General features: G+C 43.1%; 1 protein-coding gene across 4 annotated transcripts in view; it reads left to right on the forward strand.

Moving 5' to 3' along the window:
• MAPKAP1 (MAPK associated protein 1) overlaps positions 1 to 19400 on the forward strand; it is a 232170-nt gene that overhangs the window by 162651 nt on the left and 50119 nt on the right. For 3 of the 4 annotated variants that reach the window (XM_007102665.3, XM_007102666.3, XM_007102667.2), the window contains one exon: positions 8417 to 8524. The exons of the other annotated variant lie outside the window; for it this stretch is intronic. In XM_007102665.3, coding sequence (XP_007102727.1) covers positions 8417 to 8524 — 108 coding nt within the window. The remainder of the gene's footprint in view (positions 1 to 8416; positions 8525 to 19400) is intronic. 4 annotated transcript variants of the gene reach the window in all.

The raw sequence follows: 19400 nt of genomic DNA on the forward strand, positions 1-19400 counted from the left end.
GATCCTCCCAGACCAGGGCGCGAACCCGGCTCCCCTGCATCGGCAGGCGGACGCGCAACCACTGCGCCACCTGGGAAGCCCCCTGTAGCTTTTTAATATCTCTTTTTCTTTGTTTATATTTGCTTTAATAAAGTTTAATCATCATTGTCTCCTCAGTTTCAACCAAGCCTTTGATAAAAGGAAAGAATGCTGTCTCCCAACCCCATAGAAGCAGCCTTCCCTTCACAGTTTTGGGGTTTGCTCCGGTTATAACATTGTTTAAACACTTAAACCCACTCCTGCTCATCTTCTCTGGCCTGCCCCCTTTCTGGGGTTTGTTTATTGCACAAACTGACCCCTTGACCAGTCTGTTCTTCATTGCTATTGAAAGTTAATGGGGGCAAAATTGCATTCCCAAACATTTGAACCTGAAGTGGCCAGGGCCGAACTTAGTTGATCTCTGGTGATCGGTTCAATTTAGTTACGATTTTTTTGCCATTAGGCTGGGGCTGAATGATGGTGATTTGGTTGAGGCCAAATGTCTGAAGAAAATTGGCTCTCTGATAAGAGTGCTGTTATCAGAGGGGGCTACCTTCTCATTTACATTTAGATGAGTATTGATTATTTATTTACTCAGAGAAGTGAGATTCGTTTCCAATCTTATCTTTCTCGTCTCTGCTTGTCAGCAGAAAGAGAGATAGAGCTCCTGACATCAGGCCAAGATAACAGCACTTTGTAGTAAAGATAAAAGTTGGAATGGGCCTTTTTCTAGTCTTGACTGAAGGATAAGTTTTAAAAATTAGAACTGATGGGTCATGCTTTCAAAACCTTTCCTGAAGGTTTTGCAGTTTAACTAGGCGGGAGAATTGGTTTATTGGAACAGCCTTGGTCTTTCTTCTTTTGTAATAGGAATGGTATTTAATTTGATTATATTTGGCTGTTTCACTGAGAGCAAATTATATATTGGCTTAGAGGAGGATAAAGTGTGACCTTATTGTCATGTCAACATATTCTTTTTTTATTATGTAAATTCCAAATTATCCAATCCAAGCCTGGGCGGGAGTATAAGCTACAGTGGTTATCACTTGAATATGATTCGGTGCTTGTATTAAGATCAAACAGAAAATGATGACAGTCACCCCTAGAGGAAGAGCTATCATCGATGGAGCTGACCCTAGATGCGAACATTTTAGGGTAGCTGATGTTAGGGCTGAGCTCTGATACTGACGGCGTCAGCTTGTCGGTGATGGCTTTGGCTCAGTGAGGGACTTGGGACTCAGCCGGCCCCTGCCATAGAGCAGACAAAGCTTGGCACAGCCTGCCGAGCGGGCCTCCATGCCACCAGTCTCCTCAAGCCCGTTGTTGGCAGTGCCGCCAGGAGAAGTGTACCAAAGTATAAAGCTGATTGTGTCACTCCCCTGCTCTGTGAGCATCTGTTGCTTATATGAGAGAATCTAGACTTTGACCAACAGTCTGGGCCAGGCATCCCAGTGCCAGCTTCCCCTTGAAACCCCACAGAGCCCAGGCCCTTTGCACGCGGAGTTTCCCTTGGTCCGCATGAGCTCTTCAGTACCTCCTTGCCTTTGCACCACATTCTGTTCCCTCTGTAGGAATGCACTACTTCCCCTGCCCCCTCCCAGCTCCCGGCCCTCCTTCAAGACTCAGTTCAGATGTCTCCCCCTCAGAGAAGAAGAAGTTCATTGTCCCCTCTTCTGTATTCCCACAGCGCCTTGTCCTTGCCTGGGGAAGAGCACTGACTGGGGCTCTTTGACAATTTCATCTGCTCGCGTGTGTCTTGCCACCTCCCCCAGCCTGCTTGAGGTCAGGAATCATTGATTATTCATCTCTGTGTCTGGGACATTGTTGATACTCCTAAAATGTTTGTTAGATGAATGTATGGATGGCATCGTAACACCACAAATCTTTTGACATCTGTGCTGCCTTGGTTTGTTCAGTGGGTTCTGACATTTACTCACCATTTTTAGACGGTATTCGTAGGACCAGAGAGACTAAGGAACTTTAGGAATCCTGGCTGCTGAACAAGTCTCCGATCTTAAATGCTGCTTATAACTTAAAAGCAAGCTTGTTTAAATAGATCTGCATGCCCTCCTACCCCACACTCCTACCTTGGACGCACGTGAGAAAGGGTACGGACATCTGCTCTGATGCCAGCGTTCCCTGCCACTGTGGATCTTCCCTCAACGGGGCTGTTAGCCTCTCGTGACTCTGAGGTTAGGCATTCGCCTAAGCCTCCCCGCAGCGGCTCCTGCTCCAGCCTGTCCTCACAGTAACAGCAGCTGTCACTGAGCTCATCTAATCCTCATAGCAACCTTCTCAAGGAAGTTGATGGGAAAATACGCAGAGATTAAATAACTTCCCCGGAATGCATAGTGAGAGGGTGCAGACAGAGGAGTTTTCTATTCAAAACCCAGCTTTTCCTCTTATTTGCTCATACTTAACTTTTTCTGGCTACAAGCAGCTCTTTCAGATTAAAGCAGCTCTTTAAGCTGGCGAATGGAAAACAGTTGACATGAAGGTATATTCATGAAAGTGTTCAGCCTTTTCCTTTATCATTTTCCAGATAGGTGGTCCTCCAACTTGTTCCCATGCTCAGCAATAATAATGATAGTTTAATTCGTTTATATCCCACTTCAATCCGAAAAGCAGTTGGAATACACTAATGGGATAAAAAATGCATGAATTGAAAAACTGCTTGAAAGAAAATGGAAATAAAATCCAGAGGATTAACTGACACAGAAATGCGTGTCCAGTCATCACACATTTAGTGCTGAGCTTCCTCGTGGGCAAAGGAGAAAGGAAAACAGTATCAGTTAGTTACAAGATTTATGTTAAACTGTCTAAAGGTACAGAACAAGCTAGTTGCTCCGAGGAAGTACAGCTTTTCCAGATAGGGAGGTCTGAAGGAGGTTTCTCCCATGGGCCTTTAGAAATAAGATGCAGAGTGATAGAGGCGTATGACTTCTCTCTCTTCAGGCTTTTGCCCTTCCTTCCCGTTAGATTTCAACTCTCAGCTGGCTCTCAGCTGTTAAGGAATGGCATGCCACATGCTTTTATGTTTCAGTCAAGGATTAAAGAGATTGAGGAAGCTGAACTGAGCATGTATCCACCATCCAACAGATACTACAGATTTTCTTTGAACCTTATGTGTTAAGATGTTTGCCTCGGGTTTACAAAATCCCATAAAAATCCTGCCTGGGTGTTATAACTTGGAACCCTCCCAAAGTGCCCAGAGCAATATTTTGTTCCTAGACCATTCGGTGACGTGGTTTTACTGCAATAAATACATCATCGGAATGCCCAAGCAGGTTTTCTCGTCGCTGCAGAGTAACTGCTTCCCAGAATCTTCCTTTTGTGTTCTCCTCTGCTGTGAAGGAGAGGGTGTGTAGCTCCATGTGCAGCTGTGACATTTTAAAAACTCCTTCCAAAGGGAGGATGTTGCTTTGAGAACTGTGTCCTATTTGGTGTGAAAGAGCCTCTTATATTTTTATATAATCATTTCTTTGGCAAAAGTATGTTAATAGAAACTGACCTCACAGCTTGTGTCTATAAAATGGCTTTTGGCTGCTGCTTTTTCTCTCCTCCTGTGTCAGCTGCCTGAAAATTAAATTAGCATTTGCTAGAAACTATTGTCTGATATATAGTGAGTCTGGGTTGTCATAATCTTGATTATCATCAACAGACATATATTAAGAACTTATGAGTGAGCCACCGCGGTATGTAGTATGTAGACTGTAGGCCTGGGCAGTCCTAGGTATGAATCCTAGCTCCACCACTTCCTGTGGGACATTGAGCAAGTTATTTAGCCTCTGTTAGTCATGGTTTCTTCCTCTGTAAAATGGGATTCATACTCTTTACATCCTAAGATGACGAAGAGTAGATGAGATGATCTTTATAAAAGGCCTGACGTAGTACCTGGCACATGGTAGGCCCTGTTCTCTTCTGTTCTGTTACGGTCTCTTATAAAAGTCTGATGATATGGCTGATGATGATGATGATGGCGGCTGACACTTAGATAACACTATTAATGTTCTAATTGCTTTACAACTATTAACTTATTGAATCCTCAGACAGGCCTATAAACTAGGTGCTATCATTAGCCCCATTTTATAGATGAAACAGAGAGGTTAAGTAAGTTGGCCCGAAGTCATACAGCGAAGTTTCTCAGCCAGGACTAGACTGAGGCAATTTGGCCCCAAGTGCATGCCCTTAATCATCAGGCTGTATTGCTTCTAATATATACCCTGCCTGTCATTACACAGTGTGACCTAAAGTTATCCATCTGGCCTTTTCAGGGGAAAACGTGCAAAGTAGTCTTTCTCTGTGAAATATCTTATCCAGTGTTTGGGCAACAATTAGGAGAGAAATTGAGATTTGCAATAGGCAGTTTTCTGTTTGGGTCTAGATCTCGAGTCTCATCTACAGCTTAACTACCCTACCTTCCCCAAAGTTAAGACCCATCCGTCCTTTGCTAAGTTCAGAAGTGGGTTTCCAAGTTGTTCCTTAGCCTTGATGGAAGACCATGGAGTACTGAGAGTGGAATATGATGCACAACATGTTAGTTACTTAAGAAACTGGGCATACATAGGAATGTTCTGAAAGACGGGGAGAGAGTCTTCCTGGATGGATGGAAAGATAAGGTGATCCTGTCTTCACAAGGAACCAGGATACAGCCATGGCATGGGATGTTTAGCATGTGTGGTTTTCATTAAAATAAATTATTTCAGATCATTTATCATAGAAATGAATGTATAGAAACCACAAGGTAAGTAATTTAGAACCCAGATGAATCCATGAATCTACAAAAATATATATACTTATGGTATAAACTATGGCTTTTTATAATTAGTCTGTAATTTACAGTTTGTAAAAGGAAGAAACCTTCAAAATACATAGGCTTTAGGGCCAAAGACCCTTGGGTTTCATTTCCCCCTCCTGCTTCCTACCTGTGTGATCTTAGGCTAGTTACTTCACCCTGCCAACCTTCAGCGTCCCAATCTGTCAAATGAGGGTCGTAATATCTGCCTCGAAGAGTTGCTGTGAGGATTCAGTAAGGTGACGTACGCAGCGTGCTTGCGTGTAATGGTCATGCAGTAATTACGAGTCATCGTAATATCATGACTATAATGAAGCCTAATAATACTAGGCTTCAAGGAGAAAGTCCTAAAGCTACTTTTGGGAAACAGACTATTTTAGTAGAAATATCTACACTGACATATACACACTGCCATGTATAAAATAGATAACCAACAAGGATCTACTGTATAGCACAGGGAACTCTACTCAGTACTCTGTGTAATAACCTGTATGGGAAAAGAATCTGAAAAAGAATAGACACGTGTATATGTATAACTGAATCACTTTGTTGTACACCTGAAACTAACGCAACGTGTAAATCAACTATACTCCAATATAAAATAAAATTAAAATAAGCAAATAAATAATATTATAGTCCCCCCCCAAAAAAAGAAAAGAAAAGAAATATCTACAAAACCCAAGAAATAAGAAAGTGAATGTGGAATGGTGGCATCTGTGGCTTAGAGACTGATGCGGGGACTTGTGTTTAGGGATAAGGGGCCCTTCCTAGTACTCCCTGCCTCCTCTGGTTTCCCTCGTCCACGTCTCCCAGACAGCTACAGAGACCAAAAGGAAAAAGTGTGCAAAGGAGACCAGCCTGAAATACACCTTGATGTGGCCAGGCCTTGGCTCCCTGAATCAGGAAAGGGGTGGCTTGCTTACCATCCAGTTGTCAGGTAGGCGAACAGCTCTAGATGCCCAAAACCCTATATATACTGTGCCTAGAGAGGTTACAGGGTTACTTAAGATGAAAGTATTGATCTACATAAACAGATGATGTCTAGTTTTGATTAGACTATTGCAAATGAAAGACCTATTGGAGATGCCACAGGGTGTGGTAATTACAGTATCCTCAGAAAAATGGCGTAGTAAGAAATTGGAGGACTTACAAGTATATACGATGTTTTAAAAATTATAAAAGTGAAAAAAAGAGAGAGGGTTCCCTGGCCGTCCGGTAGTTACGACACAGGCTTTCACTGCCGTGGACCCTGGTTCAGTCCCTGGTCAGGAAACTAAGATCCCACAAGCCGCAGCACGGCCAAAGGGAAAAAAAATTATAAAAGTAGCCTTTATTTAAGTAATTATAGGAAATTTGAAAAATACAGGAAAACACTAAGGAAAAATAAAAACACTCATTATCCCAGTATCCAGTGTGTAACTACTATTCACGTTCTGGAAATAACCTTCCAGTATGTACTCCACCCCCCGCCATGACTTGACATATATTTTTCATAATTACAATCATCTTATACATATTGTGTTATAATTTGCTATTTTCATAAAGTAGCATATTATAAACGTGTTCGATAAAATCAAATACTTCTGCAGCATCACTTTTAATATCTCCATGGTATTTCACAATATTTTGTTTAACCAGTTTCCCTGTTGTTAGATCTGGGTTATTCCCAAATTTTGACTATCATAAAAAAATAAATTATTGTAGGTAAACTTTGTACCCAGATTTCACTGTAAAGTCATAGGAGTGGATATCAGTGCATATACACTATGTTGCTGGGAGATCTAGGGGTGGGACTGTTGGAGATTAACAGGCCAGTGTTTTAGAAAGCAGCTCTCTGGGTTCAGGGGTGGCTCTCTTCTCTCTAATGGGCTGCCCATAGCTGTGAAAGGTGGGTGTTAGGGAGGCGGGGCAGGCAGAGCTGTGGGGGGAGGGATCATAGGAATCTCTCACCAGCTATGTTTTCTTAAAGTTCAGCTGGACATGACTTTTCGGTGATTATTTCCACCAGTGAATATGAAAGCATCCAGTGATGAGCAGCAAGCATGCTTGGTAATTGACAGATGTTGGCACCGGCAGGTGATGGGTAGTGGAGAATAAGAATTACCCGTATTTCCATAACTTTATTTGCTTAGTATTTTTGAAATTAAAATTGAACTATGTATAATGTTGAACTACAATACCTTCTTGACCTGAATACAGTGTATTAGAGTTTATAAGAATTGTGTAGACTTCTGAGCATGTATTTCCTTAAATAGTTGTATGTGTCTTGAGCATTGTTAACTTAGTGAAGGTTTAAAACCTGTAAGTAGTGTAAAAAGGACTGAATGTATGTAAGAACTCTGATAATTGGCAGAAATGCTAATGAAATACCAATTAGAGGAAAGATCAAATATACCATGAAAGTGGACTGAAACTCTACAATGCTGCAGATGAACTTAGAACGTGGGGGAGGAGAATGACTTGAGATGAGTGAAATGCCTCAGACTGATGAAGGAGAAGTGTTGGATGTAAATAATCAACAAGTTGACGACAGCTGAGGAACACATCTAAAAATATGTGTTCCACCTGGGAGCCCTGCAAGGCCTCTGATACTTCCTCAGATCTCTCACACCTCTGCTGTCTGACCAAACACGCCTTTCATAGTCAAAATAATAAGACAGTTTCTTACACCTCTAATCTTTCAGTAACCATTAACAACAGGAGCAGTCTTTTGAATCCGATCATTGGACCCCTTAGGTGTTATCTGAGAAGAACAAGATTGTCATTTGGCTTTACAAAGAAATACATGAATAAATGTATAAAATGCCCCAGTGTTTTAAGATCTGCCAGAATCCCTTTGTGATGCAGGGTAACTGATATTCCTGGTTTTCAGTATTATTGAACCTCTGCCTCTTGTGTTTTCATAAATATTTCAACAGAAACACGAATCAGCAGCCACTTGTCCTTCTGTCACCATAACCCAAAAACCTGGAATTTATTTTTTTAACCCCACCTACGTTTTAAAATTTTTTTTTGCATTTTTGGACTGTCATTATATTCGAGTTCTTATACCTTATTCGAGTTCTTATACCTTATTCCTGCTTATAATTGATTATTCATTATCATATAATATCGTATAATATTTATTTAATAATAATTATTAATAAATAATTTTGTAGGGCTGCCTCCTATGAGGCAGGTACATTACTACGTAAGCATTTTTCCTGTAGCATCTCTAATCTTCACAATAATCTTTCAGGGTATAAGTATTCCCACATTACATATTAGGAAACAGAGATTCAGAGAGGGTAGGGTACCTGCTCATATCTGGGAAACCATCATAGCCACATTGTGATTCCAAGTCAGTCTGACTCAAAAGCTTTCTATCTCTCATCCTGTTTAGGGGAGAACTGAGCAAAAATAGACCTGATAATAGAACAGACAAGTGTGTGAAGCCATGTGGAAAAAAAACTCAAACTCTTCCCTCTTGGATCGGGAGACCCCAAACAGATTTCAGTGTTTTCCTAATGCTTTATCAGCTTTTCACTGGGGTGTGGTGTTTCTCCAATGTTAAATTCACTGTTTCAGACTGCCTCCCCTCCTCCTGCCCCTTTGATCTTCCAGGCCCTCAGTACCGCCTGGAGAAGCAGAGCGAGCCCAATGTCGCTGTGGACCTGGAGAGCACTTTGGAGAGCCAGAGCGCCTGGGAGTTCTGTCTGGTCCGCGAGAACAGTACGTTGGCCTCCTCGCTCCGTGCCTGCTTTGTCAGTTGCAACATGCTTAAAAGTCCTGTGTTTGGGAATACTCACTGGTCTGGACTCCCTAGGCTGATTTGAGGTGACTTTGTTTTCCAAGGCAGACATCAGCCTTCATGCCAGAATTGTATCCCAGAGTGAAATGATTGATTTCATGCTTTTTGGGAAACGGTCTGCATCCTGTTTAGCCCTCTGTGATTAATATTTATCTGTTAAACTGTATCATCCTAAGTTAGGAACAGTCCTGGAAACAGTTTAGAAATATGAGGCCTTTTCTGTGGCAAAGGCTATATTGTCTATAAAGCAACTGGCCCTGTCAGTATCACTCTTCAGTCATCAGGTTTTAGAAAATTCTGGCCATTGTCATACTCTTGGCTGGAGGCAATGTAGTGGTTCCTAGTGCTATGTAGAAAGCTTCTTTAAAAGTTCAGTTAATTTCTTTCATTCCCTCTTTAGAGTTTCAGACTTATGAATTTTAGCCATTCCTCTCCTGTACACTCCCGTGGACTTAAGGGGCGAGTGACATGTGAAAACTGTGATCACAACAGCCAATTCCTGCTTCAGGGCTTTTACGCAGCAGTTTCTTCTGTGTGGAACACTTTCCCCTACTCTGGTTAACTTTTTTATCCTTCTTCTCAGTTTAAATGTCACCTCGATAGAGGCCATCTGTGATCTCCCTGTCCCCTCATTGCCTAAACCTGACCCGTTCCTCATTTGGGTCCCCTGTTATATTCCATCATAGAGCATACTACTTTTTTTTCATTGCATGTATTTCTGTTTATAATTATTTATTTTTCCCAATGATTGTTTGATGTCTGTCTCTCGCACTAGATTGTCACGTCTTTGAGGGTATCCCATACCAGGCTGACGTTCATTAATTCAGCAAATATTCACTCATCACCCACTACGGGCCTTGTCCTGCGTATAGGAACTCTGTAGTGGATTCTGTTTCAAAATGTTTCATGTTGACTCCATGCTATACGAATAAGGTAAAATGTTATTTGTTAGGATCTTGGTATATATTTTGGATATATAACACTTAAACATGCAAAAAAATTTCAGATAACAAAGCATCTAAAGTGAAAACTTTTAGCCTTTCTTCTCTCCCCTAATTCCTCTCCCGGAGACAACAGTTGTTCCCAGTGATTTTGGTGTCTTTCCAGGGATCATCTAAGCATATGCAAGCATATTCTGTATATGTACATGAATGTACCCACACAAAGACATATATATATATATACACATGTATTTCCTTCCTTTAATTTTTTTTATTTTTTTAAAATTTATTTATTTTATTTATTTATTTTTGGCTGCGTTGGGTCTTCCTTGCTGTGTGCGTGCTTTCTCTAGTTGTGGCGAGTGGGGGCTGCTCTTCGTTGCAGTGCGTGGGCTTCTCAATGCGTTGGCTTCTCTTGTTGCAGAGCATGGGCTCTAGGCACGTGGGCTTCCGTAGTTGTGGCTCGCGGGCTCTAGAGTGCAGGGTCAGTAGTTGTGGCGCACGGGCTTCATTGCTCCACGGCATGTGGGAACTTCCCGGACCAGGGCTTGAACCCTTGTCCCCTGCATTGGCAGGCGGATTCTTAACCACTGCGTCACCAGGGAAGCCCTTCCCTCCTTTTAAAAACAAAATGGTAGCAAACTGTCTTCAGTGTTCTACATTTTTCTTTTATCATTGTAACAGTATGTCACACAGAGAGTACTCCATATTCTACATCAATCCATATATTATTCCGTATATAGATTTACCTCTTTCTCTTTTAACTGCTGCATAGTATTTCACAGTATACTGTGATTCCAAATTAGATGTGTTCTGGGTTTGTTTGGGTTTCTTTTTTTTTTTTCTTTCTTTCTTTTCTTTTAAGATAAGGTTCTTATACTAGGAGAGAGAAGCTATGAGGATTGGTGGATAAAAATTTGAAATCTGAGCTCTTGTTGTCACTCCACTTCTAAGTACGAGCATAGTCTTAATTACGTTGTGTTACCTCTGTCAGCCTCAGCATCCCCATCTTAAAGGATTTGCAAGATACTTTCAGTGCTTGCCTTTGAGTCAAAATCACTTTGTTAGTGAAAGAAGACCGTGCCAGCATTTAAAGAGTGTGCCAGGCAGTCCATGGTTTGGAATCAATAGACTGTTGTAACTAGTCTTTGTAAAGTGGAAGTAAATTATAAAAAAGATTTATTCTTTTTATAGAAAAGATTTTAAAAATGTTTTAAAATAGAAATTTCATCAAGAACCCATATTGTTCCCCAGTAGCTACCTATTAAGAAGTTAGATTGAGACAAAGAAAAATATTTCAAAAACAGAATTTTTTTCACTTCTGTTGCTGTATTTGATCAGCACAGGCTTGCTATCCTTAAAGCCATTTTAGAAGTGAACTAAATTAAGAGCATCTATTATGCAGTGTTTAAGAGAATATGCAATCAAGCCAGACTGCCTCAGTTCACATTTTGGCCCTGCCACTTGCTGGCTGTGTGACCTTGGACAATTTACTTAACCTCTCTTAGGCAGTTAATTTGCCTTCATAAGGCTGATAGGAGGATTCGTAAGGCTCATAATAAACACTCAATAAATATTAACTGTAATTAATAAATAACAGAAGAGCAGCATTCTGTGGCTCACAAAGCAGATGAGGCATGGATGTGGAGGTCTGGAATCATAGAAGTGTCAGGGCCCTCAAGGAGGTGTGTGGTGGGGAAGGGAGTGATGCAGAATGGAGGGGAAAGGAGAGTGGGGGCCAGAGCAGATGTATAAGTCCGTGTCACAGGACCAGAGAATTTAAGAGGCAGGGTACTTTCCAGCAAATGTGCCTTGGTGTCCCAGAAGAGGTGTACCTATAAGTAAAAACATTTGATCTAGAAGACTGCCATAAGAGTAGATATAAGCCCTTCAGTTTTTTTTCCACAGGGGGACAGGGCATGGCTTTTTGTACCAACCGCATCAAAGGATGTTTTTTTAATTATTCAGGCCTTCTATTGTAAGGCATCACGCTAGACATTTTGCTGTCTCGTGTAATTTTCACAACCACCTTACAAGATACTATTCTAATTGTGGAGAGAGGTCGTGATTTGCCCAAAGTTAGCTAGTCAGTAAGTGATAGGACCAGAATTCTAAGTCAGCTATCTGACCCTGAAGCCCACCCTGAGATTGTTGACAAAACAACCTAAATTTTCAGTCCTAAGAAGGGTGATGACAGTTGTCTTTGTACACTATGAGAGAGAAGCTTGCGAATGAAGCTAATCTGATAAGAGTTTCTGCCTAGGGACTGAGAAGGTAGCATTTGTGCTTGGATCTTGGCCTGAGTAAGAAAACGACAAGCCAGAGTCCTTGGGCTCTCCAGTTTGGACTCTACTCTGATAATCTCCTACATCCTTCAGCCAACTGTCTGCTAGAAGCTGGAATCATACCAGAAGGAAGCCTGAGTACATTATGGAGAGGATGTAACATTAGAAGACTTCCATTCTTGTCCAAGTGTCTACATAAATCCTGGCACCAAATTGAACCTCAATTTCATTTTCTGCCAGATGTTGCCAGTGACCTTTTCCTTTACCCACTGATCGTATGTGGGTAGCCCATCCAGAGCCTTAGAAGAAAGATGCAGCATGAACCAATCTATCGTTTCCATAGCTTTCAGAGAGAAACTTGGGAATTTCCCATCATCAGAGCGAAAACAGACCTGAAATTGAACCTGCTTTATGGAGTGCCACAAAGTGTCAGACGCTGTGTCTTCCCTGTCTTATCAGTCACAAGTGTGCCCACATAGTAGCTCAGCATAGTGCTTAAAGCACAGTCTTTAGAATGAGGCAGACCTTGGGTAGACACTGCAGCCTCTGACACAGGACAAATCATGTCATCTCTCTGAGCCTCAGTTTCCTGTGTAAATGGAAGTGGTTGAATCTATTTCACAAGGTTGTGAGGATTAAATGAGATAGAGGTGCTGTTGTTATTAGGCTAGAGTAGTCATCATCTTTATTTTTATTATTATTATTATTTTTTTTTGCGGTACGCAGGCCTCTCACTGTTGTGGCCTCTCCCGTCGCAGAGCACAGGCTCCGGAAGCGCAGGCTCAGCAGCCATGGCTCACGGGCACAGCCGCTCCGCGGCATGTGGGATCTTCCCGGACCGGGGCACGAACCCGCGTCCCCTGCATCGGCAGGCGGACTCTCAACCACTGCGCCACCAGGGAAGCCCCCATCATCTTTATTTTATTTTATAGAAGAAGAAACTGAGCCTTTAAGGCAGTGATTTGCTCATCATCCCGTGAATAATAATTAGGGGGCCTAGATGAATGTGTCTTCTGTCCATTAAGTCTAGTGAAAGAGCTGAATCTAATTATTTTGTTTCCTAAATAGAAGTTGCTATAGAAAGGGGATTCAGTTCTTTAAACATCAGTTTAATCTCCTTTCATCTCCTTTCCTTTTCAAGGAGACCTTCCATTATTTCAGTACCTTCATGAAGTTTCCTTAATTTAAGGCTGTACTAAGGAAGAGCTTCAACTCGAGGTGGGCAGTCACCCAGACAGCTGGACTGTGGCAGGGGAGCATATCTCTGGGTCTCAGTTTGTGGCCTCTTTCACCTCCTTTAGTTTCTCCTTGAAGACCCAGGAGAAGAGGCCACTCCTCCTAGAAGCCTCCCCAGACCACCTGGCTGCCATTCCCTGGGCTCTGGTAGAGTCCCTCTCCTTACCCCCCCTCTGATCACTGATTCCACTGAATGGATTCACCCACTCCCACACTGGACAGTGACCATCCACCCCCATCCACCAAGGGCGGGGACTGGGTCTGAGTTCCCCCTACATCCCAGTGCCTGTGGCCAGGTGTGGTTCATTCCCTGGGAGGGAGGGAGCCTCCTGAGTCCCTGGCATCACCAGGCTGCTCACTAGGGCACCAAGGGGCAAGTGTGTGATATCGTTTAAAAGGAACTTGGGGGCTTCCCTGGTGGCACAATGGTTGAGAGTCCACCTGCCGACGCAGGGGACGCGGGTTCGTGCCCCGGTCCGGGAAGATCCCACATGCCACAGAGCAGCTGGGCCCGTGAGCCATGGCCGCTGAGCCTGCGCGTCCGGAGCCTGTGCTCCGCAACGGGAGAGCCCACAGCAGTGAGAGGCCCGCGTACCGCAAAAAAAAAAAAAAAAAAAAAGGGAACTTGGGCTCTGGGTGAGCATCTTCAGGTATAAGGGTTGCTTTGTGGTGGTACTTGGGATTCCCCCCTCTCCCCCCACCCTACCCCCCTCAAATTTACTAAATAAAAAAGCAACTGTAGACAGTGAATGACTGCTTCTCCTGGTGTGTTTCCATCTCCTCTTCGTGGTGCTTATTCTTAGTGGGCCAGTCCCTCCTCCCACGTGTGCTCTTTTTGCCAACCCTGGAGACTCCCTAGTGGTTCTACTTGGCTTCTGGAGGGTTTGCCTTCTTCAGTTACAAATTACTAATCTCTCCAATTTCTATCATGTGACTTAACTACCAGGGCTTTAAGCCTCTTTTATTGTACCACAACAGCAGTCTTCAAAAGCAAAAAAAAATGTGATCCTGCAAATAAACTCTGTTTACAAATGGAAATGACTTGTGGTGTTCATGGTACATATTTTAGGTTGAATTACTGCTGGGAGCCAGTTACGTGTCTGGCTCTGGTGCAGGGCAACGTGTTCACTGTAAGGAATTTTCTGTATGGGTGAGAGCTTTTTCAAGTAGATATTGGATCATAGCTCCCTGCTTGCTGCACGCTAACAGAATTTAAATGGAACAGAAACATTATCCCTGATGCCAGAATACCTATGTGTCTCCACCTCTTGCTGTGTGGTTGATGCGGGCTGGTTGGCAGTGTGTCGTAGGGGAAAGGCAGGATGTCTGAAGCCACAGCGTGACCTTAGGCAAGTCCTTCTCTGAGCTTCATTTCCCCATCTGTAGAGCTACCCTGTAGGAAGGAATCCCTACCCTGTACGGCTGTTATGAGGATTAAGTTGAGATTGTGTGCCTTAAATGCACGTGGTAAAGTGCAGTGCCCCACGCAAGGGCTGGCCATTCCCAGGCTTTGTGTGCCCAAGACACAAAGCGAGTGCCTGTGCGCAGACACCACGGCTAGTCTGCGCTTGTGTGTGTTGGCCTTTTCCCTCTAGACGCTTAGACTTCCCGCAGGTCCCTTTGGGCAACAGCCTGCACCGAGGCTAGGTGATACCTAGGGCAAAAAACAGTGCTGATCTGAACTGAAGCACATTTGTGCCCTGTCCACACCTCCTTCTTCAGTAGTGAGTGCATTGTGCTATGTGGGCTGAGAAATCCCACATGAATTACATTTTTCACTCTCCCCCTTTCTTGAAAGTTCCCCCCTTTTCATTTTATCATTAGGTAGTAATTAGTATTCAAGGGAAATTGGTCTTAATATATTAAAATTGGTTAAGTGCATTTAGACCTGTACCACAGCCAGTGTCTGATTGGAAAATGTAATTGGGGACTCTGTGTATGTAATTAATTGAATTACAATTGAGAACTTTCATTAAGCAATATACTGGTACACTAGAGCAGTAAGGAAGCGTGTTTGACGAGCCCCAAACCCAGATGGGCTCGAAGTGGGGGCACAGGGATTTGCACCCCTCTGGGAGGCTCCTGGCCCTAGAATCCGCCCTGTGGCCCCTCATGGTTTGGTAATGCATCGGGTGACATTTCTGCAGTGACTCCCCTGATGGGAAGTGGGGTTCTTCCAGCATGTGTGCCCTCATTCTCTGACTCTGGAGTCAGAGAGAGAGAGATGCCTCAGTGTTGATCACATGTTGCAGTTCTTAGATATTTTGTCATGTAAATTGTCAAAAATGCCCAGGCTCTTAAGAAGACTCCATTACTTTTCCTGTGTTTTGAACAGGGGCAAAGACACAATGGAGGAAAAGGAAGCGATGGGAATTCTGACATCAACCTAACTTCCAGGCAAACCTGTAATGAGCCAGTGGTTCAGACGCTTGGATGGTCATGCTTCATACTGTACAGGCTTCACCCTAGACACATATTTGTTCATTCATCACCCAAATATTGACGGCCCCTCCTCGGGGCCAGTCGCTGTGCTGGGGCAGTAGAGAGGATACACAGCCCCTGCATCATGGAGCTCACAGTTGTGATGAGCGCTGTGAAGGGTATAAAAGAGTGTATAGCAGGGGCCTGGAGCTGTTGAGAATGGGAGGAGAAAGCTTCCTTGAGGAAGAATAAAAAGGAGTTATTCCGCTAATGAGTAAGAGGAATGTTCCAGGCCAAGGGACTACTTGTCCAAAGGTCTTGAGAAAGAGCTAGGTATATTTGGGAATGAATGAATGGAGTGGAATGAAATGAGCAAGGGAGAGAGTGCTGGAAGATGAGACTGGGGGACAGGCAGGGGCTTGAATGCAGAGCCGACACCTCCCCCACCCCCACCTTCCTACTTCCATGATCCACTCTCTTTAGAAATTCTACAAACCAGAAATCGTTTCTTTCTGATCACCTCATAAAACAAGATTATCCTGATTTATTGAGGGTCTGAAATCTCCCTGTGGAAAGGCTCTGACTCCAAGAGTTTAATCAATTAGGCACTGACAGCAAGGATCCCTACCCTGGTTGTAGCGTGGCAGATTCAGTGAAGGGTGTATCCTACAGTACGACCCTGACGGCTTTGAAGAGATTACCGCAGAGGGGCAGGCAAGTGCGCATGTGTATATTATAGTATATCACCTATGGATTATTTTTTAGAGACCAGCAAAAATGACTAGTAGCCAAAGGGAAGTGTTTAACAGAGAGAAGTTTTGGGCTTATGAGTCTTTGGGGACTTAAACGGCCTTTGGAAAAAAAAAAGTGATGGATGTAGAAAGCTAAAGGAGAGTTTTTCCTCCATGACTCACTCACACATCTAGCTTTGAGTCTTACAGAAGGAGTAGAGAGAGTTAGGTTTTATCCCTGATTGTTTGTTCTGGCAAAGGCAGGTGTGATTGTGTTCTCCTTAGATACTGCTATGGCCCATAGATTTGTACATTCCCAGCCCATCCAAGGAGCATTTTACCCAAGGGATTATGTGGTGGTTAAGGGCACAATTTTGGAATTAGACCTGGGTTCCTTTCCTAACTCCAGCTTGTATTAGTTGTATGGCTATACTAGCAGGATGACATCCTGAGCCTTATTTTTCTCACTTGTAGAAAGAAGATAATATTATCCAACTTAAAAGAGCAGTGAGGGGCTTCCCTGGTGGCTTGAGAGTCCGCCTGCCGATGCAGGGGACGCGGGTTCGTGCCCCGGTCCGGGAAGATCCTACATGCCGCAGAGCGGCTAGGCCCGTGAGCCATGGCCGCTGAGCCTGCGCGTCCGGAGCCTGTGCTCCGCAACGGGAGAGGCCACAACAGTGAGAGGCCCGCGTACAGAAAAAAAAAAAAGAAAAAAAAAAAAAAAAAGAGCAGTGAGAAATTTAAATGAGATAATATATTTAAAGTGCTGAGCATAACGTCTGGCGTATATAGTAAGCATTCAGTAAATGTTAATTGCTCTTGGAGTTGTTGTTGAGGCAGGATCCCTGTCTGGTAGGGCATCTGAATGGAAAACTAGGAATGGTGTGTTAGGTTCTAATAACCAAGGTAAATACAAGGGATGGTGTACAAACTCAGGTACCGTTATGGCTAACCTGTGTGGCATCAACCTCATTCAGGCCGTCAATAGCATTTATTGAACATCTACTGTGTGCTCTGTAGGATGGAATGTTCTTGCCCCCAAGGAGCCCATGGTCCAGAAGGGGAGTACAGATGCTTATCGTGTAAAAGACTTATCATGAGAGCCTTCAACAAAGGGAGACAGGGTTTCAGGAAAGGGATCAGGAAAGATTCCATTTGGACTAGACCTTGAAGTGTATTAATTTTAAAGAGTGGAAAGGACATTCTGGCCAGATGGTATAACCTGAACAAAATCCAGTTTAGCTGAAACAGGCATTGTTCTATGTGGGGAGTAGCAGTAAGGCTGCAAGATAGAATGGGGCAGAAGGTAGTTTGTTTACTCTTCATTCAGCTGTTTGCACAGCAGTATTTTACTGTATGCCAAGTCGTGAGATGGACAGTGCCTATCTTTTAAGACTTCTCCCCCTCCACCCCCCACCATCTTATTTTCCACTATTCCCCTTCACAGACTCTTTGCACCAGCCAAATACAAACACTTGCTGCCATCCTCCTGTGTTCCTGAAGCACTAGCACAGCTCTGGCACACGATTGGTGCTGGGTGACTGTTTGCGGACTTGGGAGGAATGGTCAACAGGGCCATCATTGCTACAGAGAGTGTACATATGAGGTAAGGACGTAGCAAAGGCCCTCAAACTTCCAGTTGAGTTCTAGACTTGGCGTAGATCTTTTTGGAGATGGAAGACAGAAGTTGCTTTAACTTATAACTAGATTAGCCCTTTCAGACTTGGCGTGAGACTCATTGAACCATAAAATGAAGTCTGATGTTCCATGTAGTTTGTGTCTATGAACATAAGACATCTGCTAGAGGCGTACAGTGAGTTCATCTGAGCTTTGATTTAATCATCAGTGCTCATTTGTCTGAAAGACAGTCACGTATGTACCTGTAAGTATCTCCCTCAGTTCCAGTGAAATCATGAAGTATATGAAAATGCTTCTTGTGGGCTTCCTTGGTGGCGCAGTGGTTGCGCGTCCGCCTGCCGATGCAGGGGACACGGGTTCGTGCCCCGGTCTGGGAGGATCCCACATGCCGCGGAGCGGCTGGGCCCGTGAGCCACGGCCGCTGAGCCTGCGCGTCCGGAGCCTGTGCTCCGCAACGGGAGAGGCCACAACAGAGGGAGGCCCGCATACCCCAAAAAAAAAAAAAAAAAAAAAAAATGCTTCTTAAACAATATTAGTTGTAATTAGCCTTGATCTGATCACGTGGCAAACAAGCCTGTCACTCTAAGAATGTGTGTACAGGCTTTCTGTCTGTTTTTGTGTTTGTTTTCAGGTATGTAATACAGATACAGAGCTGTAACTGCACTTTTGTGTCCCATCGTGGTTGTCCAAATGGGCATCCAGGAACAATGAAAACATGGCCTAAGAACCAATAAAGGCAGCAGTTCTCAAAATTTTGGGTCTTAGGACCTCTTTACACTCTTAAAATTTATTGAGGACCTCAAAGAGCTTTTGTTTATTGAGTTATATCTATTTATTAGGAATAAAAACTGAGAGATTTTAAAATATTTATGAATTCATTAAAAATAATGGTAAATCCATTATATGTGAACATAAATAACATTTTTAGTAAAATTTTTAAAAATAAAATAAAAAAATATTTTCTTTTAAAAATTTAATGATAAGAGCACTCTTTTATTTTGGTTTGGAGTTTTTTTTGTTTTGTTTTTTTGTTTTCCTTTCTCTGAAAAGCATTTATTTTTGTTCCACCAGGAAGATAAGTTATTGACTAATCTCCTGAACCAGTGGGCACTGTTTTCTATTTTTGCAAATTTCTGTAATGTTGGCTTTATAGAAGACACCTGGATTTTCATATCTACTTCTGCAATCAGTCTTTTACAATACATTGTTTTGGTTGAAGTATATGAAGAAAATTTGGCTAACGTAGATAGGTTGTTGGAAACGAGGGGAGTATTTCAGTAGCCCTTTCAGATAATAGTGCATATTAATTTTTGTTGCTATACCAAAACTCAAGTGATAGTTTCCTGAAGGTTGGTTGCAATGTGAAATCAGAAACATATCAATGAACTTTTTTTATTACTTTGTGCACTTGTAAGATATTAGGCATGAAAAGGGCAAATCATGTTTTACTGGTATTCTTATAAAAATAGTACTGAGGGGACTTCCCTGGTGGCACAGTGGTTGCGCGTCCGCCTGCCGATGCAGGGGAACCGGGTTCGCGCCCCG

The sequence above is a fragment of the Physeter macrocephalus genome, chromosome 9 (assembly GCF_002837175.3).
Source record: "Physeter macrocephalus isolate SW-GA chromosome 9, ASM283717v5, whole genome shotgun sequence".
Taxonomy (NCBI): domain Eukaryota; kingdom Metazoa; phylum Chordata; class Mammalia; order Artiodactyla; family Physeteridae; genus Physeter; species Physeter macrocephalus.